At 33.7% G+C, this 27,896-nt stretch overlaps 1 protein-coding gene across 7 annotated transcripts in view; it reads left to right on the top strand.

Annotated features, from left to right (window-relative positions):
• The window catches only part of tweek (transmembrane protein KIAA1109 homolog tweek), a 204,308-nt gene that overhangs the window by 94,885 nt on the left and 81,527 nt on the right, over positions 1-27,896 (top strand). For 4 of the 7 annotated variants that reach the window (XM_072522923.1, XM_072522927.1, XM_072522920.1 and 1 more), the window contains exons 30-37: positions 9,103-9,234; positions 14,654-14,845; positions 14,895-15,110; positions 15,168-15,332; positions 19,231-19,572; positions 23,495-23,995; positions 24,056-24,379; positions 24,458-24,729. In XM_072522923.1, the coding sequence (XP_072379024.1) occupies positions 9,103-9,234; positions 14,654-14,845; positions 14,895-15,110; positions 15,168-15,332; positions 19,231-19,572; positions 23,495-23,995; positions 24,056-24,379; positions 24,458-24,729 (2,144 nt within the window). The remainder of the gene's footprint in view (positions 1-9,102; positions 9,235-14,653; positions 14,846-14,894; positions 15,111-15,167; positions 15,333-19,230; positions 19,573-23,494; positions 23,996-24,055; positions 24,380-24,457; positions 24,730-27,896) is intronic. The other 3 variants (XM_072522922.1, XM_072522926.1, XM_072522925.1) reach the window with 3 other exon arrangements.

Here is a 27,896-nt window from a genome sequence, read left to right as displayed (position 1 = left end):
TTGTTTAATACTTCAGAATGGTAAGGTGCATTGTCTAAAATAATTACGCTGGGCTCACTTAAACCTGGGAGAAGTTTTTCATGTAACCATTTTACAAACATTTCTGTGTTCATATTATCGTGATAGTCACTTGATTTTGATTTAGATGAAAATATTAAATCAGCACCTTCTATAAAACCCGATTTCCCTCCTGCATGTAAAATTATGTGTCGCTTCCCTTCTCCATCAGTATGTTTAATAGACTTTACATTATCATCTTGCCATATTCTCTTGGTTGCACCCCTAGAAAATATCCATGTTTCGTCTAAATATATAAAATTTGCCCTTTCTTCTTTTAATTTAGAATATTTTCTTAGAAAGTTAATTCTTTTATGCACAACAGAACTTCTTTCACAAAGGGCTTTTCTGTTATCCTCCTTTTGAAATTTGAAACCCAAATTATGTATCACTTGCCATAGACTTGTTCTGCCAATTTCGTCAAATTTTCTATCTTTTAATTCCGAGACAATTGTATTTAAGGTCACATGTTCCTTGTTGGCTCGCATTCGATAAATGGTATCACGAATTTCAAATTTTTTTCCATCTGGAATATCTTTCGTTTTCAATGATAGGCGAGTTTTTCGGTGATCTTCTTTCGGCCGTTCATTATTGCGATTTTGTAATACTCCTCTTAGTTTGGTTTCACTAATTCCTAGAGCATCACATACGCGTTGTTGAACAGACATTACCGATTTTAAATTTTCACCTCCATTGGACCTCCATTTTCTTTTTCATCCGTAAAATACTTTTTCAAGGCATTTATTTATATAAGACACAACAACACTAGGTCACGGGAAGGAGGAAGTTATACAAATGGTTTAAGACAAAGGTAACAAGATTAACTAAATGATTTTTAGAGAATTATAATGATAATTTGCTGTCTTTTAAAAATTTAATTAAGGAGTTGTAAATATCTACAGAGCCAAGTGATAATAAATATAGTATATTCCAAGGAGCTGCTATTTTATATTTTAATAAATCATTTATAAGTTTGGATGAGAAGACTCTGTTTTTAGAACAACCAAAAAATATATGATCTAAATCACTTTCCTCTCCACAATGCTCACATTTGTCATCATCCAAAACCTTTATTTTAAATAAGTGCTTTGGATAACATGCGTGTCCGAAACGTATTCTAATAATGGAGGTTATGTGCCTCCTGGAAGCTCTAAAAGACTTGTACCAAGGAAATTTGGGAATATCTGGCTGAATTATAGAGTATCTATTTGGGTTCGCAAAAGAGTATTCCTTCCACTGGTAGCTCCACTCTCGAAGTAATGTTAACTTGCAAGAAACAATACTGTCAGAAAGCGTTACTCTATGTAGAATACCAGTATCGGTTAAAATGCTTTCTTTGGCTAATAAGTCGACATATTCATTATGTTCAAATCCTGCATGTGCTTTAATCCAGAGAAAATGTACATTGATTCCTTTAGTTAAAAGAGTTTGAATAATATGTTTAATTCTATAAATGTATGGGCAGTCTTGTAAGTTAGGTGGTCCATATTTACCAATGGATTTTAACACTGCTAAGGAGTCCGACAAAATTAGAATATGGGCAAACTCAAATTCAGCTACATATAATAAAGCTTCATATATTGCAATAGCCTCTGCTGTATAAATCGAAGTTTCCGGGTTCAGTTTGAATTTCTTTTCTATATGTTCCGATGGTATAAAAAAAGCGCATCCGGTTCCATCTGGAGATTTAGACGCATCTGTATATAGAGCTATTGCCTCTTTGTATTTGCTTGTTATAGATAGAACAATATTTTTATTTAAATATATATTTTCACCATAATTTGGTACAATAATATCTGTATGTAAAAAGAAAGAAGAGTAATTTTTGAATATGTAGTTCGTTCTATCTATATTTTTTAAAAGTGCTATATTTTGATTATACGCTTCGCAAAGTAAGGGAGATTTCTTTTTTTGCCAATATTTATTTGTCAGGTCATGGCAATTCAAAGTGACTATCTTTTCGTATAGAGATGAGTTCAGTATGTATACTTTCATTAAATATTTTTTGGACAAAAACCTTCGTCTTATATTTAAAGGAGGTTCTAAGGCTTCCAAATATAAAGCTTGTACTGGAGTGGATCTCATGGCTCCTAAACATATTCGTAAGGCTGAGTTCTGTAAAACGTTGATTTTATTTAGTAGTACATTACTTGCTGATCCATACAAAACACTTCCGTAATCCAAAATAGATCGTATGTAAGCTTTGTAAAATAATAAACTTACTTCAACATCCGATCCCCACCAAGTTTTATTAATTGATTTAAGAAAGTTTAATCCCTTATTGCATCTGTTCAACATGTCATCAATATGTAACTTCCAGGTCAATTTCTGGTCGAGTATCATTCCCAGATATTTAATTGTGTTTTTAAGGGAAAATTGGTGCCCACCTAAATTGATTGTACTAGCATTAGGAAAGTTATGTCTGGTAAATAAACAAACTTGTGATTTACTGCAGGATAATTCGAAACCATTTTCTATAAACCATTTTTTATGGAATCCGTACACTTCATTCAGGTTTTCAATAGATTGCTGATATTTTTTGTGTTCTGTATACAAACAGAAATCGTCAGCATATTGTACAATATTAAATGCAATATTAGTAATAGTGATGTTGTGTAGATCTGCTGTGTAAATGTTAAACAAAATAGGACTCAAAACGGAGCCCTGAGGTAATCCTTTGTTATTAAGTCTAGGTCCTATAAGAGTATGATTGTCTTTTAAATAAATTATCCTATTTGTGTACAAGTTCACAACGTTAGAAGCAAACTGCGCTGGAATATGAAAAAATTTAATCATTTTTTCTTGGAGAATTGTAAGAGATACCGAGTCGTAAGCACCTTCGATGTCTAAAAATAAAGCAGGTACATAACTGTTCCTGGAAAAACTATTCTGAATGTCTACAACAAGTGTTGTTAAGGAATCTAAGGTTCCATAACCTTTCTTAAAGCCATGTTGGTTGGCGGGTAAGAGACTTTGATCCCTTAGCCACCAATCTAACCTAATTTTAATCATCCGTTCAAGAGTCTTCAATATACATGATAATAATGATATAGGTCGGTAAGCTTCAGCTAATTTAGGGTTTTTTCCCGGTTTGGGAATAGGGACAACTATAATACGCTTAAAATCGATTATGCCTTTACCCTCAAAAATTATCTGGTTAAATATATTTAAAAGTAATTCTTTTGCGTTATCTGGCAAATTTTGTATCATAGGATATTTGACTGCATCATATCCTGGTGAGGTACTAACGCGATTATCAAGGGCAAACTCTAATTCAGCTCTTGAAAAAGGTGTTAAGAGAAAATGATTCTGATCAGATGAGAGAGTTTCAGATGGTATTACATCTATCTGATTATTTACGTAAGGTGGAGCTATTTTATCAAAAAAGTCGTCTACCCATGTGTTACTTAGAGGCAGTGGAAAGTTAACTTTTTTCCTGTTGATTTTCCTTGCTTGGTTCCAAATAAGACTAGATGGAGTTTGTTTATTTAATTTTGAACACCATTCAACCCAACTTTGTTTGGCCTTTAATTTCAGGAATTTTTTGACACGAGCATTCACTTCTTTGCATTTACAAAAATTTTCAAGAGAAGGATTTTTTTTTGTAGTTTACTAATGCTTTCTTTCTTTCCGCAACGGATTCATCACATTCCGAATCCCACCACGGGGCGGGAGTACGTTTACATTTAAATGATTTATATTGACAAATTGATTGTTTAGAAGCTTCATTAATACAGTCAATAAGGAAATTATATTTTTCTTGCGTGTCTGAGTAGGCGTGAGGGTTGTTAGTTAATAAGGTTTCAATAAACTGAGAGTATAATGACCAATTGGCTTTTTTAATGTTCCACTTACTGCTGGGATAAATGATATTCGCATCAGTTCCCAAGATATCGATTACAATCCTTATAACGAAGTGATTTGATCCCAAAGTATCAGTATCTACAGACCACGAAATTTTATCAAAGAGAGAAGGTGAGCTAAATGTGACATCAATCATGGAATCTGTGTTTCCTGGTCTCGTTTGGCAAGTTGGTTGTCCATTATTCATTACCACATAATCTAGATTCTGAATTGTCTCCACAATTTGATGGCCTGTTTTATCATTTTTAGATGAGCCCCACAGAGAATTATGTGCGTTCATATCTCCTCCAATGATACAAGGGTGTTTTAATTGAGAAAATAACTTATCCCAATCTTCGGTGTTAGTTTTAGCTTTCGGACACCTATATACAGAGAGTAAAGTTAAATGACTTGTTATAATTGATTTTAATACCACAAGCAAGCAATTCTTTATTATAATTTTTTTTAATTTTTATGTTTTCAAAGGGAATACCAGTTTTAATTAAAATAGCAACTCCGGAATAGCCGTCATCCCGATCTTCGCGTATTACATTATAACCTCTATAACTATAAACAACATCTCGTTTAAACCAAGTTTCACTTATTAAAGCTATATCAATATCTTCGGTTATTAAAAAGTTGAGAAGGCTGTTTTTGTTAGCAACAGCTGATCGAGCATTCCATTGTATTATTTTGAGTTTAGCTTTGAAAGTAATTAGATTAGTTATTTTTTAAAAATATTATCTAAAACATTATTAATACCTTTGGCTAACATATTGATATCAAGTGATTTTGCCTGTTCTAAACAATTAATATTTTGAATAAAATCTGAGAAAAGAATTACTAAAGAATCTACTAATTTATTTTTATCATTGTCTACAGTTGAAAAACTTTCCTTGTTTAAGGGTGGTAAAGGTTGAGATGGTCCAAATCTAAAAGGGATGTGAGGAGATGTAGGATATTCGGAAGTTGGAGATGATACTTTTCTTTTTTTATTTTCTCTATAATCAGTGCTTGATTTACTACAACTTGGTTGACTAATATTTTTGGTTTTCTGTAAATTAGGTCTCAATAGGTTGGAATAAGCAGGTTTATTAACTTCAGATGTGTTAGTTAATTTTGGAAACTCTCTATCTGAATTTGACAATATTTCAAATCTGTTATTACAAATAAGACCAGAAAAAGAAGAATCGTTTAAATTTTTGGCCTCCAAATATGAAATTTTATGTTCAATCATGATATTTTTTATTTTTTTTTGATGTTCGAAAAAAGGACAGTTTTTAGAGATCGATATATGCTTATCACTTTTACAATGTATGCAATACATTTTTTTTTCATCACATGTATGTGTATCAGTTTTTATTTCTCCACATCGTATGCAGTATTCCTGTGTACCTTTACATTGTCTAGAAATGTGTCCAAATTTGAGGCATTTATAACATTGTGTAACTTTACCTAACAATTTTTCAACTTGAAAATATACATAATTAATTACAACATAGTTTGGTAAACAATTGCCTTCAAATGTAATTATAACATTACGTCTAGGTACATATTCTGTATTTCCATCTTTTTCTATTTTCCTGTGCATTCTTTTAATATCAATAATTTGTGAACTAGAGGTCATATATTTTTTCAAATATTCAATGTTGTATTTGGTATCGACATCACGTATCAGCCCTTTGATTTCTAAGAGGTGATTGGGAATGTACGCCTTTAAATTATCGTCTTTTAAATGACTATTACTGACTAATTTATTTGCATCCAAAATAGATTTGAGGATTACTTTAACACGGTTTCTTCCTATACTTTTAATTTCCTTAATATTGTTGATTTTTAATTTTTGATGTAAAATATCACCCACAACCATAGGGTGCAATCGGCCTATATTCTGATCATTGGTCTTTTCAACATATACGCAACAATTTTGAAAGTCGTAATTATTAGAATTAATATTAAAAAGTTTTACTTCCCTCGTAGCAGGAGAAACGGTGGTATTAATTCCTGTATCCATATCTTGTTCACTAACAACTTCAGCAGTATTTAGTTCGCGCATTGGCGTCTTATTGGTATTCTCCCCCATCAGGGGAGAATATTTTCACTTTTTATCACTATTTTACAATAATATGTAAATATTTTTAAACACCACGAAATTTAAATATTCTAATTGTCACAAAAACTGGGAGCTTAATGACTTTATCGATAAACACGTCTACCCGATATCAATGTATCGCTTTGACTGGTAAAATACTTATGTACACTACAAATTAGACTATCTACATCTAACACACGTCTAGGCATTTTTAAATATTTCCACCAAACATACAATGTCAACACTGGCAAAGAATCAATTCAACTGCAATATTGTAACAAATTTATACCTGCCCTAATGTTATTTTAATGTATTTTAAAATATGACCATTAATGCAGTTTTTACCTAATTTTCTGGGAAGTCGTTTACTGCAACTGGTTATCAATGAGTCATTAGCATAATTTTGTTAATCCGAAACCCGCGTAAATATAGCGAACCGACTATATACTGTACATATCACATAATGTGGCTAATAATGAATATAACTTGTAACTCGAAGAAAATGCAAGCCTTAGAAGAAAACATTAATATGGTATTAACACTCACCTTCCAACTGGAGTATTGTTTGAATTGTTTGAACCAGAACTTACGTAAAGTAAATAAGTTCTGATTGCGGACTTTAGATTCACCTATGATATTAGCAAATTGTAGAATTCAATATTTCAATTAAAATACAATTCGTGAACACAAGTCTCTCAACCGTCGAGTGTAAGGTTAGTGTATTGAACGGAATGCTAAGAAATGTCAAGACCTTTTCAGGCAAAGATAGGATTACGACATGAAGGTAGCTTATCATGCATCCTATTCAATATTCTGGGAAAATTCTGGAAGGGAATGGGAGCTATTAACAAGAGGCACCATCATTAATAGAAGTATACAAATACTAACATACCCCGATGACATCGACGTCATGGTAAGAAGAAAAACCAATTTTGAGTTCAAAAACGTCTATAGCGAACCTATTAGGGGTAGAGAAATTGGAAAACCAAGGAAAAGAAAAAGAATTAATAGAAACTGATACTGAAACAAGTCAAACCCCGCAATGACAAGCAAGTTTTCAGTCACACTATAATTTCAGACATTCATACTCGGAAAAATTTGTAGAAAACTATAAAATTGCATATTCCGTTTAGGCATTGAATAAATACAAACATTTCTGAGACAAGTCGAAAACATTTTAAATTGACTTAAAATGAAGGTTCACTTGAAATAAATGATCCCTTTTGTAGGAGACATAGGCTAGGGTACTAGAGTCAGGTTTTTAGTGATTTCAATAAAAAATAATTCTCAACGTTTGATTACAATTATAAATGGCTACTTTAGTATTAGTCACAATAACTCACAAATCGCAGTTTTGAAGAAGCTACTTATGTCCAATACCGCTTTAAAACAGCAAGGTTAATTATTTCTCAAAAAGAAAATGACCAGTCAAAAAAAAAAAAAAAAAAAAAAAAAAAAAAAAAAAAAAAAAAAAAAAAATTAAATTATAGTCATTATACTTTTATTCTTCGGATCTTCGGCATTTTAGCATTTTAGTAAGTCATAAATATTTTAATCTGTTGTTTATTTCTTTACAATAGAATAATACCAGCCCCGTTGGGATGGCTGTCAACATCCGGTATTTAGGTACTAAACTGTATAACTTTATTAACTTTCCCGAATATTTTATTTTGGTAAGGAGATTTTGTAGAAATATATCCTATAAAATATATCTCAAATAGTGACTGAGTTGTCAATAAAATAAAATTATTATATTTATATTATATTATTATATTATATTATTATATTATATTATATATATATATATATATATATATATATATATATTATATTATTATAGAAGAATTTTGTCTTCATTAATTTTTTTTGTTATATGTCGCAATGTAGGAACTCGTTTTTCCGTGACATAATAATTTATTATTATACGCCGAAGTAAACCTTTGTCAAAATCGCTCAAGTTGGATTTTGGGGCAGATCTCATTCTTTTGTTAGGCGTCGAAAATGATGTAGAAGCACCTTCTTCTATATTTTTCATTTCACGAGAGATCCGTTTTATAGTGGCTATACTTACTCCCGTTGCTAAGGAAGCACGCTCTTGAACTTTTTTAAAATTTTTAACATGTGGATTTTGCATCGCTTCTTTCTGCATAAAAATAATTACATTTGCTATTACCTCCCTCGTTTGTCCAGACAAGACGTTGCCTTCTAATTTTGAATGAAAATCCATGTTTATAATTTAAAATACTTAACAATAATTATTTAAAAAGTCAAATCTATTGTAATACGATATTTTTTCAACACACAGTAACTTTAAATATAAGTAAAATAAAAAAAACTTTGTCGCAGACTATACAAGTACCTTGCACTTCGAAGGACCAAGAAATAATAAGGACGAATTGTGTTGTGGTCGAATACGAATCGTGGGTGGAGCCTAATTTCAAATCGGCCAAGTATCACGTTAAATTTGACAAGCAATACTTAAATGTACCGTTACAATAAGTACAAAAAACAAACAAATGTAATACGAAGCAAAATGTCTAGAAAATAGTGCTCAAACAACAGTTGCATATCAATCAGTACGAACAGCATCGATGTGTTCAATTAAAAAAATAATAAAAACATTACTGTCTAGTATGTTAAAGCGGAATTACAGATATCGATATGATTCCAAGGAACAATGAATTAAACAAAACAAGAACATCAATTGTTTAAACAAACTGGGATGGATTTCTCTATTAGTTGATTAGGAATACGTAGTCAATGGTAATGATGACAGCAGATTTAAAACAGGCACATACTGTGCGAATAAAAATACAAAGAAATTTGTTGCATCAAAAAGATTCAATATTACTATAATCTTTCGTGTTTACTATATATTCTTTGCTTTAAAGACAACTAATACTGCTTTTTGTGTAAGGTCCAATCAGCATGTTTTTAGGAATATAGATCTGACGTAAAATCAAATTTCCGTAAATGTACTGTTTGGATCCTTTCGCTTTGTTTTAATAATTCTGCATTAGAGTAATACTAAATGTTTATGTGTGTGTACTAAATACTAGTGTGTGAGTAATACTAAATGTGTATGTTTAATTTTCATGGTGCTGTTGCAGTACCTCATAGAAAGCGCAGAAAAAGTGCTCTGCCTCCTCTGCAGCCCCCTAACAGTAGCAGGGCTAGTGTCGTCTTACCGCTTTTAAATAATGCTAACCTCTTCACTGTCAAACGCCAAGATGATAATATATGTGAGTGTTTTACATATTTTCAGTGTATTAACAAAAAAAAGCATTCAAACTTTAGTGTCTTTAATTTCTTTTATAATCGTAAATTAAAATTTGCTTCAGAAAAGGCAAAAATGTAAATACAATGCTACACCAAAATTATCGGAACATTTTTTTCGACATATATTTCAGAAATATATGTCGAAAAAAATTCGTAAGAATTGGTATATCTTTTGCAAGTCTTAATTTGTTGCTAATGACGGTCAGTAAACTTTAAAAAGCACTTACGGTTGTCCGAATTGTTGCCATTCGTACAAGAACGAAAAATGAAAAATGACACATACTCACCAATCCCTTGTTTGTTTGGTCTTACGTCGTCGACATTTACCGGTGTTGTGTGATCTGAGGATAACAAATGCAGTTATGACAGGATGTGAAGAAAATCTAATTTAAAACTAGAAAGACCCATACGAAAGCCTCCCTTAACGGACAAAAACAAAAGAGCACATCTGGGATTTGCAAAAAGCACGATAATTGGCATTAGTGACCTATACTTTCAATGGATGGATCTAGGTTTTCTAAACTCATCCTACCTGTTGCCATTCAGGAGGTTTGCGGCTTTAGTGGTGCGTCTTTGATGGTTTGGGCCAGCATCAGTTTAGCCAATCGCACAGACCTTGTTGTCATCTAGGGCAACCTTTACGCTGAAAGTTATGTGGAAAACGTCCTGGAAGAACATGTGGTACTTTTTGCATCTGATATTAGCCCCTTTTTGTGTTCATGCATGATAACGCAAGTTCACGAATTACTCGTTGTAACAATAGTCTAATTGACTATCGAACATCATGACAATCTCTTGTCTCCGATGTTTTTTGCCAAGGGCTGCCCTTTAGCGGCTGGAAGCAGCTCTTGAACCCATTGTCCTTGCCCTATCAGTTTCATCCTAATGAGCTTTATAAAGATTTATCCCTATTCGGTATTGCCGCCGGGCCTCCATTGTAAATGTCCGGTCTCTTTGATAAAACCGGGAAGCCTCTCAAGCTTGATCTCCATCTTGGGGGGTCGTTTGATGAGAGTGGAACCATTGCTGCCTCGCGTTAGCAAGGATTCGACAACCGCCCACAAAGGGTTCGGCTGTCTCTTCCCTCTTCTCACACACATACGTTTTGATGTCCCGCGAGGTTAGCGTGACCTATGAAGACCTGTACCACCTCCCGAATTCCATCTCTACTCAAAGCAGTTAGTTGGTTTCTTAACAAGATTGACCAGGCGGCCTCCTTAGTCTGACGGCAATCGGTCCTCCCGTTCCATATTGCCAAGTGTTGATCTAGGGACCACTTTCGTACATCAGTTTTACATTTCTGATACGAAACTAACTGTATATATATACACAAACAAATAAAGCATACACAAAGTTAAAAGTTAGGTTAGGTTTAATTATAATAATAATAAATCCTGTATTACTATGCGTAAAATGACCAAGCTACAGCAGAAAATTACATAAAATGTTATTTACGGTTCTCTCGTATCATGAAGTTCTTTCAGTTAATCCAAATTAAACTTTTAGCTTTATATTTTGAAAAATGGATTTTCTAAATCTATACACATTGAACTCTTGTGTTAGGATAAAAATGTTTTAAATTCAATACAGTTTTCCAGTCTCTTAATTGATCAACTGTCTTTTTATTATCAAAATAATCAGTCAAAACTCTTTTTTGGAGCAGGCAAACAATCTAATATAAGGTCTTTATACGACTTTTATTGTTGCATACAATTACAAGCACATTTAAAATATTTAAATTTCATAGCAAGTTGATTTTTTCATTGATATTATGTACTATTTCTTTGGAAAACGACATTCTTGAGGGAAAACTTAACTTTTCTATATAATACAATGTAAACTGCAGTAGAGTAGGACTCGACGGCAGACATGACACTTTGGCAATGTGGAGGGGATACGAGTACGGGGTATCCCAATACCTTCCTTAGCTGCTACATTGACCGCCTCATTCCCCCCAATACCAGAATGCCGAGGCACCCATCTAACAGCTACCTTGTTATTTTTAGCGTGCAACTCATTCGGAACTAACAGGTTGTTATGCAGCTCTGTCGTTTGATAGGATTTATCAACGCTTTCAGAGCTGATTGGCTATACGAGTACGTAATTATATCATGATCCTGAATTCCAGTTTTGATCATTGTCTCTGCCGCTTCTTGTAGGGCCAATGTCTCCGCTTGAAAAGCAGTAACGTGTTTACCAAAGTAAAAGTTAGTCCTGTCGGGTAAAGGAAGATCCCCATGCACGAAGATCATTTCTGCTTCGGTTTTCTCAGTTCTCGAAGCATCCGTATAACATATTACCATGACACTCCTCGTACCTTTCGATACATCCAACACATCCTCATACTCCACTTTCGCTTCAAATCTACTATCAAAGTCCCAGAACGGAGTGTGTCTTTCGACATCGCCAGCACTGTAAGCACCCACCTAAATTCTTCACGTGTGTCTGGCTACACATGGCTATGAAGTCTACCTTTCCTGCCAACCAGTCTCTTCATAGTCCATATTCTAGATCTTTCAATCCAATACATGGATTTATATGCCTCTGCTTTTAGATAAATATCTATATGCGTTATCTGTAGTAAAATCTTTGAGGCCGGTGTTTTTCTTTGAGATAATTAAGCACATTATTGCATTAATCCAAACACCACAGCCATGGACAAGTGCAGATCTGTCAGAATCAGAATCGCTATCGCATTGCGAATCCTGCTTTGTGGTTTCCATGATAGTTTACTGTCTATCGCTACTCCCAGATATCTCACTGACGCATGACGTCTGTATTGGGATTATGTGGCCGTCTAGTATCAACGGTTCCAAATCTAGTTTCCTCCTCTACGTAAAGAGGAGTCTCTAACTTCCTTGGAATCTCAAGGAGAAGTTCCAACTCCACTTCCAAAGATCGAAGTGTGCTTTGTGCCAAGTTATGCAATGTATTTAGATTCCCCATCTAAAGATCACATCAAAGTTATCCGCATATGCCTGAGCATAGCCTCCATTCCTCCCTGTTTCTCCGAAGAGGGAATCCATTACTATATTCCAAAGGAAACGAGAAAGAATCCGCCCTTGGAGACATCCCTTTCTAATGGCCCTAGTTGATTTCGCCCCCGGACACTCCACAGTAACTTGCCTGTGCCCGATCATAAACCCGATCCACCGGGCGATTGCTTCAGGGACACGGCATCGCACATGTCTCCGACGTTTGTTGTCCAAGTTAACTGGGCGAATGTTCCAACAGCATGAAATACGTTTGAAATGTGACCATCAGCAGACGACAGTGCCTCTTTTAAAACCGCTTGCTTCCTTGAATCTTGTGGAATTCCATGTTTGTTAATAACAATGGATAAACATTTTTTTAATCTTTGTTAGCAGGTTTTTTCTTCCTGAAATGTATTTTCGTTAAAGCAGGTGTCTTGGACTGTATCATATATAACAAGAAAGGGATTTGAAGTGAACAACAATACGATATGTAAAAGCTTATCCTGAAAATTAAAAAGTATATGAAATAATTTTTAATAAAGTATATGAAATAATTTAAAACAACCAATATATTCAGATTATCATTTCCAAAACCAACCTCAACAACGGACAGGACAGACCAAAGAACTGTATTTATAAAATACCTTGCGAATGCAACAATTTTTATCTGGGAGAAACTTCAAAACCACTAGGTGTTGGGATAAATGAACATGAATATACATTAAAACAGAGACTTTAATAGATTTCAGATATGCAAACATGCCTGGGTTAATCAACACAAAGTCCAATGGAAAGATGCATCAATAGTCATGAAAGAAACAGGCAGCAAAAAGAGGAAAATCACAGAAGCAGCCTCCATCTTACTACATGAAGAAAAATGTTTAGCAAACACATCAATAGAATGTAAGAAGATCTGGTTACCCATACTGAAAGAAGTGAGCAATAAGAATATGTCAACACTAATGAGTTAATAACGGGTCATAGACAGATCTATAATTAACTATAACAAGCATAAAAATATCAGAATTTGAATCAATTTGAGAGACAACAACATCTCTCGGAATTTCACCTCAAAACATGTCTGATGCCTATAAGATCGAGGCCAAGTAAACCAACTGTCAAATTGTTATTACCATCCACCGCCAATTATAAACATTTACATGTTAAGATCATTCATATATTTTTGAAAACGATTTCGGAATTGGAAATAGGAACCGAAGCAAAAGTAAAATGTATTTTTCATTACAATCGACTGTGATTTAATCCCATATAAAATAATATCTTGTTTAGAAATGTCCTTATCCCATTTATTTTTGCAACTTAACATTTTGGTAACTTCATTCAGAAAATTATACTTTTTTATGTACTGACTTTCATCAAACTTGAATCGAGAATTCATCATATGTGATCTTTATTTTTTTTAATCTACTGAGCCCTTGGCTTTACCACGTACCACTCACAACTCCAAGATATGCATTCATTGAGAAGAATGGAAAACTATACTACAGGAGGATATCTGAAGCCTTAATTTCTTCCGCTAATTTTGTGCAGCATTGTAGTTTTAAAGATTAAATATAAGAAAGGGAAGCTATCTGCTGATCATTTTTATTTTTATTGGTTTTCTTTATTTATTTAATTATAAAGTATTTGAAGAATTCAGTTGCAATTTTCCAGGTAACGAGCAATGTATTTGTGCTGTGGGCTTGAGAAACCGCAAAAAAATTTAAACATCTGCCATATTAATGCCCTAATCGATTATGATGATACATTTCTTACATGAAGACTGTGTCCATATTGATTATGCACTCTTAGAGTTAGCTCCAGATATATATCACCCAGAGATAAATAGACTGACCGATTACGTGGATATTAGAATATTTAAAAATATGCAAAGGAAATTGATCTTGTTTTCTATTTTTTTAAGAAGTAATAAGGTAGAAACGTTTGTTTAAAAAATCTCATTTTAATTGTAGCTTAACTTTTTCGGACTAAAGGTGGCATTTGTTTGAAATCGATATCGACCATCGACGGGCGATGTATCTTTGGAGTTTACTGTACCTTTCAATCATATAAGGTCATATTTAATTAATTGAATTGATCTAAGAAAAATTTCAAGAATTATTTCTAGATTTATATTTAAGAAGTTTATGCAACATTTGTATAATCGTTGTATGTATGTTGTGTATTATTCGTATGCTTTTATTGATATGGAAGTGAATTTAAATTCTCATAATCCAAGCTAGACGGTTTTTGGCTTAATTATAATGAAAAAATGCTTATTACGTTTGTGTTAGTACTACAGATTGATATTTTATTTTTTTATGTTTTTTTTTCTTTCTTTGAAATGAATAAAAAGTGAATTTTTCTTTATATCTATACGTCTAATAAATGTTTCTAACGTTAAAAGTATTAGGTTACGGTACTTTACGAGGAGAAAAAGCCTTTGTGAATCTTGGATCTGATCCTAGTGATGCGTGCAGCCACTCAAGTCCAGAAATACCTTCCAGTCCCATCCATAAGAATTTAGGTCATGACCATTCTTCCGAAGACTTGTACAGTTGGATGGCCAAACAAGATGCTGCAACTTCGAACTTAGAAGGTAAATGATAAACATAGCTGTAATCAATACTTATCCAATGTTGTTTTAGGCTGTTTGGAGTCCAAAATAGACACAATGCATACTCAATCATCTGGAGATCGTGATACTTTACCCAAAGAAGAAGAGGTACCTTCAACTGGGGTACCCTTGTATCCCATCCAAGCGTCTGTTAGACTTTTAGACGCTAATCAAGTTTTTCAACCTCTACTCTCTGGTCTTGGAGTTATGCCACAACAACTTAGATTCACCACAATGTCAGATTCAAGTAATAATCTGATCGACTGATATCTATTATTATATTAATAATTAACTTTCTTTTTAGGCGCAGGAAATGATGTTACAACTTTAGATGCCCTTGGTTCCAATTTTTGTCTTGTGGGTAACATGGAGACTATGAGAATCGACATAGTTGTGTCAGAACATGGAAAAGTGGAAAAAAAGAAAGGGAAAAATAAAGCAAAGCGATTGTATATCGAGGTCAATGCAGGTATGAAAAATTAACACTCTATTTTAGTTTGTAGGATCAATAGGTCTGTACGTGGTATTGGCAGCAGGTTGAGTTTTTTATTCTTGTTTAAACCTTGGCTTATGGTAGACTAACTGAAAAATCTAAGCCTAAAAGTAATAAGAGACAAATTGTGAATGTTAGTTTCGTTCGTTTGTTATATAGAAAAAGAATAAATTTACTATGAAAATTTAGGAATAAAGGTAATCTGTCTTCTAGTGCTTATCCTCGTGGGATGTTTGCGGTTACATTGGTCTAAATGATTTAATCAACTGCTGTTCTGAACAGTTCGATATATGACATTCCGATTCGTTGTCTTTTTTTTGTGGTGATTTTTTGTATCAATAATTTTTAGTTTTTTCCAAATCGCTTTTTGATTTTTGTTTTTGTCTACTATAAGGTTATATGTTGACAGTTGTTTCATGTCGTAGTAACTCGCAGTTACTACATGGTTTATTATTTATATATATATATATATATATATATATATATATATATATATATATATATATATATTAATTCGCTTATCCGCTAGTAAGACGATCTCATCTGCATATCTAAGATTGGTGATCATTTCGCCATTGATTAATATATCATCTGCTGAATCTTTTAAGGCTTCTCTGATTTTTCCTCTTCTTCTACGGCACTACAACCCAAATTGAGCCTGGGCCTCCTTTATTTTTTGCCTCTACCCTTGCTTGTCCGTGGCTGATCTTCTCCATACACGGACTCCTAAAAAGACTTGTGCGTTGCTGTTTACTGTGTCTTCCCAGCGCTTTCTTGGCTTTCCAACCGGTCTCTTTCCCTGCATTCTAGCATTCAGTTCTCTTTTTGGTAGCCTATCCTTTCCCATTCTTATCACATGTTGTATTCTAATGAAGTCTGACAGTGGTGTTTCCTTATCTTATAAAGTTGAAAAAGCTCGTTGTTGTATCGACTTCTGAAGATTCAGTTTTCCCTCACAGGTCCTAGTATTCTCCTCAGTACTTTCCTTTCGAATGTGTCGAGTTTGCTTTTAGATGTTTCTTTCAGGACCCATGCTTCACTGCCATAGCATGCTATTGGTCGAATTAAGGTTTTATAGATTCTCATCTTTATATTTCGGTGGACATTTTTAGACCGAAATATATGGGAGAGGGCAAAATAAGCTCTGTTTGCCTCCGTTATTCTCTTCCGTATTTCTCCATCTTCTGATCCGTCGGCATATATTTCTACTCCCAGGTATGTAAACTTTCCAACCATTTCTATGTCGCCTTCATGTATAATGTTTTGTGGGACTATATTTCTTCTCGTCTGTATCATTATTTTTGTTTTTTCTGTGTTAATTTCCAGACCTAGCCTTGTTGTTTGCGTTTTAACTCTGCGTATGTTTCCTGTACTTCTGTTGATGTTCTACTCATAATATTAATATCATCGGCATAAGTGTCCAGTTGAACCGTTCGGTTGGTCAGTTTGGTTTGCATTTGCCTAACCGCATACTCCAGTGCCAGGTTAAACAAAGTTGGGGCCAGCCCATCTCGCTGTTTTAGTCCCTGCGAAATTTTGAAAAAGTCTGTCCGGTGGTTTTGTATTCGTGCACGTTCCTGAGTTTTATGTATTGTGGCTTTAATGAGTCTAATTAGCTTGTGTGGTATTGCCAATTCAGCCAATATATTGTAGAGTTTGTGTCTGTTTTAAGTCTACAAACACCTTGTGAACATCAATGTCATGTTCCCATGTTTTACTCTAGATCTGTTTGACTGAAAATATTTGATCCAGTGTCGATTTTCCCCGTCGGAAGCCCATCTGATATTCTCCAATAATATTTTCTGCTAGTAGTTGGAACCGTTGGTTTATAATATACGTGAGGACTTTATATGCCGTACATAGTAGAGAAATTCCACGGTAGTTTGTGCGCTGGAGTTTGTCTCCTTTTTTATAGATCGGGCATACTATACTATTCTTCCAGTCGTCGGGTATTTTTTCTTCTTGTCATATGTCTTTGATGAGCGCGTGGATGTGACTTGCTAGGTGGTCGCCACGTACCATACAATTCTGCTGGTATTTCGTCAACTCCCGGGGCTTTATTGTTTTTCTGGGTCTTAATAGCTTCGAGAACTTCCTCTGTGGTTAGAGCTTCCACTCCATTCTCTACTTCATTCTCTTCTACGTAGTTCGTACCCATTTCATCTTCCATGTCTACTTGTGTACTAAGTAGGGTCTGAAAATAATACTTCCAGGTTTCTGTGACTTTCTGTTGGTCACTGATTATTTGCTCACTTCCATCTTTACATAGACGTGTTTGAGGTTTATACCCACTTTTTATCTTTTTTAGGTATCCGTAAGCCCCTCTAATTTCATTCTTTTTGAAATGTTCTTCCATTTTTTCTATTTGTCCACTTTCATAGCCTCTTTTTTTATTTCTACATATCTTGTCTGCTTTCCGTCTTGCTACTTCAAATGATGTTCGTCTTTCCCGTGTTCTTCTTGTTATTTACATTTTGTGTGCTTCATTTCTTTCCTCTATTGCTTGTCTGCACTCGTCATCGAACCATGCTCCTCTTCTCGCCTTTTTCTTGTTTCCCAGGGTGGACGCTGCCGCTGTCAGTACTGCTGTTTTGATATTATTCCATTTGCCCTCTATAGAGTGCAGTTCTAGCGTCCTTAACTCATTTGCGACTTCTTCGAACTTCTCTTTACCTTCCTGAATCATCAGTTTTTCCAGGTTCAGATTGTATGTTCTTTGTTGTCTTTCGTTTCTTTCTTTGTTAACTCTGCATCTAAATTTGGTTTGGAGTAAAAGATGGTCTGATCCACAGCATGCTCCTCGTCGTGTTCTTACATCTGAGATACTACTGGCTGCCCTTTTGTCTATCATCCCATGGTCGATTTGATTGGTTGTGGTTCCTTCTGGTGAAATCGATGTCATTTTGTGTATGTCTTTATGTGGGAAGCATGTGCAACTTATGACCAAGTTTTTACTGGTGGCAAAATTTATCAAAAACTCCCCATTCTCGCTTGTTTCATCGTGCAGTGGGTGTTTTCCTGTTGTGCCATAGAACTGCGGCTCCTTGCCCATTTTAGCATTTATATCACCCATTCTAATCTTGATGTCATTTTTGGGCGCATTGTCATATAAGATCTCCAGCTGTTGGTAGAAGCTTTCCTTTGTATGTTGTTTTTGTTTTTCTGTTGGGCAGTGAATGTTTGTCTTTATAAAATTTATATTAATATAAAAACCCTATTGGGCTATATCACAGAACGTTTTCGGAGTAACTATTCGGTGCTATCTGGATTTACCTGTTTGAAGCCACTAAATATATGGGTAAAAACCTTTTAAATGTACACTTGCGAGCAAAAAAATCGACTTAAAAGTAAAATAAATTATATTTCTTCACTACGCTGTTTGGCCAGTGTATATCCACATACAGTGAACGGCTAAATTATGGAATATTATCATTATTTCGAGAACCGTCGAGTTTTGAGGGAAATCTTGAAACAGATCGATTTTTGTTATAAAATACCCATCTTATAACGTACATGGAGTAGGGATGATGTCACCGGTGTAGGTGTAGTGACGTAATCGTTAATTTTTTTGAATAGAAATCGGTATAATGAGTCGATTGACTCGAGTTTTTTGCTCGTAAGTGTAGTTAAATTAACTTTAAATTACACCTTTGATGTTAAATTAGGATGTTTAAAGTTATAAACGGAATTGGTCACATGGTAAAGTAGGACTCCACTGGGGTTGCTAGTTCTTAGACGAAGTGACTGTCAGGACTTGTTGATAGCAACTGAACAACCAGGAATCTTTTTACATAAAAAAATTATTCTTATTATGTCTATAATCTTTTATCAGTTTCTTGCGATTTGCGATTTGTAAATATATATTTATTTGTAGATGAATCTCCATCATTTGTTTGCGAAAAAATCGGAGTCGAACTAGAAATAGATCGAATGACGGACATGGCTGTTAATGAAATGATGAAAACAAAAAATGTTTTATATATATCGAGAGGACAACTTAAAAACCATACGAGTACAGTCATCAATTTTACTATCGGAGTGAGATACATTCACCAAAGAGTCAACATGCCATTACTGAGGCTACTACATCAAATAAGTAACATGTATCAGAATGTTAAAGATACGCAGAATGAATTGAGGGAACAACAGCCGGTTGAGATAAGGAGGCCTAAAACTAGTGCGAGCGACAATGTGGATATCAAACACCATTCATCCAGTGAGTATTGAAAATTTTGTTAAATATTCAAATCAAAGCTAATACGTAGTCATTAATATAAACTACTTTGCCACTCGTCGTTACAAAATTTATACTTAGGATTCGGATAGTAATTCACTCTGTAAAACGTATCCATACAACTATAATACACATAATCTTAAAAAAAAATTAATTCATAATCATCTGTAAAATTAGCCTCCTTCACAGATACAATTGAAGTTTCATGGTTTTGATTAACTTCATTACGTATAATTTAGCAAATTTTTTGTGTATGTCATATTGGTAAAACAGTAGGTGATAGGTGTAAGTTTTTATTTATCATGATATGTAAGTGTATTAAGGATTTGGAAATGCATTAAAGGTAGAGGTAATGGATTTTGACAAGAGCTATGAGTCATGCTGATGCAGTACACAAGTTTACCTGTTATTTACAAGGGTATAGCGCTTATCAAAATCCATTACCTATATTAATTTTTTTTAATGGCCCTCAAACATGGTGGGATGCAAATGTAGAAATGCTCCTTTTTGGTACTTTTTACGAGCTTATTTACGCTCCTTTTTGGAGTATAGCTGTACCATATTTGGATCTGTTAGTAACATTCTTCTTAGAAAAATAGATGTCCTGCAAAAACACATCTTTCGAGTATTTGCCTTTGTTCAATGAAAACAACTTCAATCACTCACCTACAAACACATAGAAGTACTTGCACCAATACTAGGATTTTAGAAGGTGATATCTTTGTGAAAACCATATACCTGTTGAATACCGAACTATTTAATATTATATTTAACTTGCGTATATTAGATTTTACTAACGAACACAGGACTTCTCCACAATGAAAAATACCTCTAATGTGATTTGTGAAGTAATTACAATTACTAATCTCTAAGTGAATCCACAAATTGTAAAAACAATCCTTATTTACGAAAATCTAGGACGCGTTTCGACATTGTCATCATCTGCTTTAAACATAGGAGAAGCTAAATCTGAAATGCGTAAGAATGCACAACTTTAAGAAAAAACATAGTGTACAAAAGGTTCTTAATGTAAAAAATTGCTACTTATGAAGTCTAATTTAAAGAAAAGCGGCTGGATTGCCAACGCTATAGGGAATATCTAATTACTATTTGAAACCCTTCAATAGTGATTGATTGAAAGGGCTCAAAAAATCCACTTGTTCTCCTATGGATACCATTTTTGAGAGAGGACCAGAGCTAGTGACATGTGTCAGCATTGTCGTAATTACTGTCAATCTGCATCAAAACTATTCGGCGATATAGTTGGTAATAATAATCTTTAAGAGTATGGAATTTATGAAAAAATTAATGGATGTTAACAATATGTGAGACAATCTCAAAAACAAATATAAAACAAAAGTGCAGTTGAGTGGTTTTCGAAAGAGAATTTAGTTGTAAACTTAGTAGGCAACCAACATTACTTTTGAATTTAACAAGAGACTGAAAAAAAGGGGGAGGCTAGCAATAGTTGGAAGTTTTCCTTATGAAGGCTAACTGGGATAATGTAAAAGTGTATACCATAATAGATATGGTAAGGGTATTAACCTTCTCAAATTATTAGGTACTCCTGCGCATCCCATGATATACCTACTTATAGTAAGTCCGATAATAACGCCGGTCGAGCAATGTAATAGAAAGCATAAATTAAGTCAAATATATAATAACAAAGAGACTATTAATTGATGATCTGGAACTGGAAGGTGTGGACACCTTCGTCTACCTGGGCTCGCTACTGACCAAAGACAACAATGTCAGCGAAGAAATTAAAAGAAGAATAGTGCTTGCCAATAAGTGCTATTATGGCTTGAGGAAACATATGGCCCCAAAACTACCCAGAAAAATTAAAGTTACCATATATAAAACATTAATAAGGCCAGTGTTAACATACGGGTCTGAAACGTGGTCACTTACACAGAACGACCAAGAATTGCTTAAACGTTTCGAGAGAAAAATTCTAAGAAAAATATATGGAGGAATCCAAGAACAGGGTTTGTGGCGTAGGCGCTACAACTTTGAGTTATATAGAAGTTTTGGGGAACCTGACGTTGTAAAATATATTAAATTAGCACGCCTTCGATGGGTAGGACATGGGTAATTAGGCGAGATGAAGATGCAACGATCAGAAAAATTTTCGACCGAAGAGGACCAGTGGGAAGAGGAGCCAGAGGAAGACCAAATTTAGGTATCAAGATAACATAGAGGATGATCTAAAATCCATCGGAGTAAAAGCATGGAGAAGAGTTGCCAGAGACAGGGGCGAATGGAAGATTGTTCTGAAGAAGGCTTTGGCTCATAACGAGCTGTAATGCCACTGATGATGATGATATAATAAGAAAGAAGTTAAAAGTAAAACTCTCTTAATGACATCACAAATGGGGTCGGGAAATTTAGTAAGGTAATTCAATTTGAACTGCAGCATTAAACCAAATTAAAAGTTTTTCTTGAAAATGTAAGGCTCAGATGGCAGAAGCTGTTCATTCAAAAAATTAGAATGAAAAACTTCTGCCGTCTGAGCCTTACATAATATATAATGTACATAGCATTCCGAACAATGAACATGTAGATGACCTAGCTGGATGTAGCATTCAGCTACATATTTCACAAACACCGTTGTCTGTGTGTTAACGAACTTGTGTAATCTCTTACAGATCAATAGAAAGTGAGTGGACTAACAACTGGACAGAAATTTGTCATAACAACCCTATTAGGTACACATTGCAACGATACCCCAAAAAGTTTGACGTAAACCTTTTAGTTTCACTGAGGTTCATTGCCAATTATAATACCAAAATTTTGACATGCATGTTATCGCCAGTATCTTTTTCGTGACTGATAACTGTGAACATTGAGGAAGGACATTGCGGTTTGCATCAAATCTTTTTTGAGTGTTCGAAACACAAAAACACGTTCCTTTCAATGACTTATCAGTCCTGACGTCGAATGAACAAAAAGCTTCAAATTTCATAATATAATTCTTATCGTAGCGAAATGTAAAATTGTAAGGTTAACTTCGTTGCATTTTTTTAACCTATGTATATACCTACTCACTCCGCGGCATAACTTTTGTATTTTTACTATTTTTTGTAAACGGGGAATGTGTTTTCACAAAGACTCAAACCCTCATCATACGAAAACTTTTCTTCCTTATATCAAAGGTGTCATCGGCAAAATTCTTAAACCAAGAGGAATAAAGACAATATTTACTCCCAACAAAAACTTTCATCTCTTGTCCGATCAATCGAAGACAACATTCCAAATGAACAACACGGAGTTTATGAAATTCCTTGTGCAGGTGTAGACTGCCCCGATCTGTTCCCAACTCCGATTCAATTTTAGCTCTAGGCCAACACCATCTTCATACAGGTCACAAAATTAATTTTGAAAACTCCAGAACCATAGCCCCCATCCGCTTCTATAAACCAAGAATTATCCGAAAAGCCTTAGAAATTGAAAAAAGGTCAAATTGTCTCAATAAAAGAGATGCTCCACCCGTCAATCAAAATCCTACTGTCAGAAATGTTCGCGCCAATCCCCGCGCCAATCACCACGCCAACCCCCACGCCAACCTCCACCCAAACCACGTCACCATCGACGGTATAAATGAACAGGCCCCTGTTCCCACTAGCAGTAATACATTGGTTACTGATTAGTGTAGTAGTGTCTGGGGGCTCGGGAGACTGAGACCTCGAATGCCCTGAAGAAGACATCAAAGAGGATGTCGAATGCTCGGCGGATTGATAATCGACGCAGTTCAACCCGAAAGACTGTTGAGTTTAATATTAATTCTTGTAATAGTATTAATCTTAGCTCTAGGTTTAATTGTACTAACCACGGAAATCTTTTGGAACATATATATTAATCATTCGATTATAAAAATGATGTTTAATGAGTATTTTATTTCCAGATTCTGACATACACTATCCCACTACAGATATCTCGAAACAGCTCAGTCTAAAAATATCAGATCCTGGATCATACTCATCACAACACAAGCCAATAATCTCACCCTCGCCTAGTATCAGATCTCGGCCACAAAGTTTTGCTCAAAAATTGCGATCGACTGGCAAAACAGTCAAAGGTTACGTTAATTTAAGTGAGGGAGTTGGGACTCCTATGACCATGTCAAGTCCATCCGGTTCAGCTCTTGACCACATCACGGTTTCTTCTGATAAAAGTACGGGAAGATGTTGGAAGACTATTTATTATTTATTGGAGCTATACGCTAACATGCCTGACACTAAGACTATAAAACATAGATTTTCTGTTGGGACGAATGACATATCTGAACATTACAAAGGTAGTAGGAAATACGACATTTTAACAGAAAATCGTTCCACTGATGACATGGACAAATCTGATACCAATCCTAACGTAAATAGTGCAAAAGATGGTCAGAAATCGAAAGGTAAGTGGTTTAATTTTCAACAAATGTACTTAATGATTTGTTATTATTATTTATTTTTAGGGTCCCCTAATGAACATACAAAACTAATAGTATTTGGAGTAGCAAGAATTCACAGAACGAGACTTCTAGCTACCCTTTCTGGTTTAAAATTAGAAGCCGAAATTACTAGTCTCCATTCTTCCCTAACATGTCGTAAAAAATCGATTCCACAAATTTTAGAATGTTCTTTAACTGGCCAAGTTGGAAGAACCATGATCGTGCTACTCGAAGGTGTGGCACCAAATCAGCAAACCGTAGTCAAAGTGACCATAGGAAAATCTCAGGCACTATACTCCAGTATAACTAAGCGACAAAAAGACAAAAACTCTGGACTTTTAACAGTAGGTAAGGAGAACTTTTCATTGTTTTAATAATTTAAAGGTATACATATTTAAATTTTTATTAATTGAAAATTTATTAAAGGAGCTGTCAATGTCGACATTCCCCAACATCCCGTAGCCTTACATGGAATGGTAACTAGAGGAAGCAAGCAATTAAGTTCTACTTTACAGGAATTAAGAGTAACAAGAACGTCTAGCAGATTGTCTAGATTACCCATGGAAGATGAACAACAAAGTTCTCCAAATCATCATGTCAGAGATGAGCCTGTACCCAGTCCAACATTTAATAAAACTAATGTTACTGAACAGAGCTTATTGCAGCCTTTAGTAATGCAGTTTTCTGTAATTTTACAGGTAATTGATAATCAATTAATTAGATAATTTTCTTTTTTACTGTATTTGAACTCAAAGTTTATTAGCAAATGATGTGTATTAGCAAAAGTGACAGTAATTTGAACAAAAGATAAGAAATTCAAAATCTAAGTAAAATTTATAATTACATTATTTCTTCATAATTCATTCATAAAACTACCAAAATGTCACATTGTTATTTTTATTTTCATATACTTGTTACATGTTTTCGGGTATCTGTGAATAATAAATAAATCTTCTTTTTTGTTATTGAATCTTTTAAAAAATTTTCATGTTGGCAATATAATTGTCAAAAACAAATAAACTACAAACTTATTTTATCTCGAAGCTAGCATTCATGAAATTAACGGTTATTTGTACTTCCTATTGGTTGCTATCATGTGCTATTCTTATTTGTTTATAATTTATCAAAATTGATTTTTTTTAAATAATTTTTTTTTAAATTCAAAAAGGAGGAGAAACATTTATTAGATTTAAAGGTTTTTCTAATAATGTTTTTTAAATCCGTTTTGCAGCAATCTCATTGGCAAACCTAATTTTATTTGGTGATTTACTACTTTTTTACAATTATTTGTTCCACTTTATCAGATGATTTGTATTTTAATTTTAGATCTTGAAAATAATTGTAACCACAATTGAAAGCTCGAGTAATTAAAAAATAGTTTTCCAACAGCCCCTTTTATTGACTCCAACCCACCCAAACTGGTTTTGTTTCTTCGAAATGAGTCAAAAGTACTTCTTTTTTCTTATATATATATATATATATATATATATATATATATATTTATATATATATATATATATATATATATATATATATATATATATATATATATATATTTATATATATATATATATATATATATATATATATATATATATATATATATATATATATATACATCCTGCTATCATTTTGACATCGATACATTATGCTTTTACCATCAATTTAGCATCGTCTTGCAAAGTAGCATCTGTATATCGACGCTACTTTACAAGACCTCAATAACTTTTTTCCTGTATTTGTTACAAGAAATTTAACCATCTTAATAGTTAGAGATTTGATGCCGTGTTGGTACTTTAAAATATCCGCTTTCTTTTTTTATCCCTTACTGAGTTATATAAGTTTATTTCAGAAAGTGTTTGAGGCTAAAATGATGGTACAGTGAAAATATTAAATACATTTAGTTCAGGGTTTTACCGTTTACTAGCTGCCGCTATATACATCATTTTAGCATCAGAAATTTGGCATCGCTGTCGAATACAATATTATCCACAACGGAATAGTCAATTTGAGAATATATATTTTTTTTTCATCCATAAATCATTCTGGCATCATATTTGGTTAAAAGTAACGAGTTATGTTATATTGCACCTACCTATTATATTTTCGATCCAATTGGTCCAGCAGTGACGTATAGCGCCTCAAATGGATTTACGCAATTGGATTAAACCAATAAAACACATTAAGACAAAAAAATTTAATAACAGCAGCATGTTTAGAAGGCCTTAGTTATATAATCTTCCTTTCTATAAGTCCAATCGTAACGTACAGTTCCTCAAATGATAGAATTTAACCAACAAAATACAATGAAATAGAAAAGTCAAATACAGCAACATGTCAAAAGGGCTTTAGTCACGTATCTTCGGTCCTATTAGTCCGATTGTGACGTGTAGTACCTCAAATGATAGGACTCAGCCAATAGAATATAAGGAGATAGAAAAATCAAATACAGCAGCATGTCAAAAAAACCTTACTTATATTTCTTCGTTTCTATAAGTCCAATCGTGACGTACAGTATCTCAAATGATATAATTTAACCAATCGAATACAACAAAATACAAAAATAAAATACAGCAACATGTCAAAAGGGTCTTAATCACGCATCTTTGGTGGTATTAGTCCAATCGTGACGTACAATACCTCAAATGATAGAAATTAACCAATAGAATATAAGGAGATAACAAAATAAAATACAGCGGCATGTCAAAAAGGCCTTAGTTATATATCTTCATTTCTATAAGTCTAATCGTGACGTACAGTACCTCAAATGATAGAATTTAAATAATCGGATACAATGAAACAGAAAAGTCAAATAAATCAACATGTCAAAAGGGCTTTAGTCACGTATCTTCGGCCCTACTAGTCCAATCGTGACAACAATTATACGTGATACGTAATCGTGACTACAATACCTCAAATGATAGAAATTAACCAATAGAATATAACGAGATAAAAAAATAAAATACAGCAGCATGTCAAAAAGGCCTTAGTTATATATCTTCATTTCTATAAGTCCAATCGTGACGTACAGTACCTCAAATGATAGAATTTAAATAATCGGATAAAATGAAACAGAAAAGTCAAATAAATCAACATGTCAAAAGGGTTTTAGTCACATATCTTCGTTCTATTAGCCCAATCGTGACGTACAGTAACTCAAATGATAGAATTCAACAAATAGAATACAATGAGACAAAAAAAGTTAAATACAGCAGTATGTCAAAAGGGCCTTAGTTATTTATTTTCAGTCCTATTAGTCTAATCATGACGTCTAGTACCTAAAATAATATGATTTAACCAATAGAATACAATGAGACAGAAAACTCAAATACAGCAGCATGCCAAATGGACCTTAGTTATGTGTATTAATCTTCGGTTCTGTTAGTCCAATGACCTATAAATTAAATACACTTCGTTTTTACGTAATGACGTTTAATATAACTAATTAAAATTGTGGCAGTTAATGAGTTATTAAAGTGTCTTATATTTGACATAGATAACAAAGTTTAATTTGTTTATCCCAAAGAGCGATTATTTAAACGACTGTATTTGCCAGACAGTCATTCTCTATTCTGTATACACACTTGTATTCTGTTTTCGCTTAAATCGAACTCGCTTTTATAAGAGTTCATTTTAACATTGTATTAAATTTGATATTAAAAATGAGGATAAAAAAGGGCTGACCTTTTAGCTTATAAACATTCATAATAACTTTGACATTTTTCATGTCACATGCTCAATGAAAAGTTAGTAAAAAAACACAATTTTCAAAGAACAACAAAACATATGACCAATAGGGATCAAGATAACATTTTTTTTAAATCATGTTTCTATTGTTTATTACCGTTAAGAGTTGAAAATTAAA

Source organism: Diabrotica undecimpunctata, chromosome 2, assembly GCF_040954645.1.
Source record: "Diabrotica undecimpunctata isolate CICGRU chromosome 2, icDiaUnde3, whole genome shotgun sequence".
Taxonomy (NCBI): Eukaryota; Metazoa; Arthropoda; class Insecta; order Coleoptera; family Chrysomelidae; genus Diabrotica; species Diabrotica undecimpunctata.
This window is presented reverse-complemented; position numbering and strand designations above follow the sequence as displayed.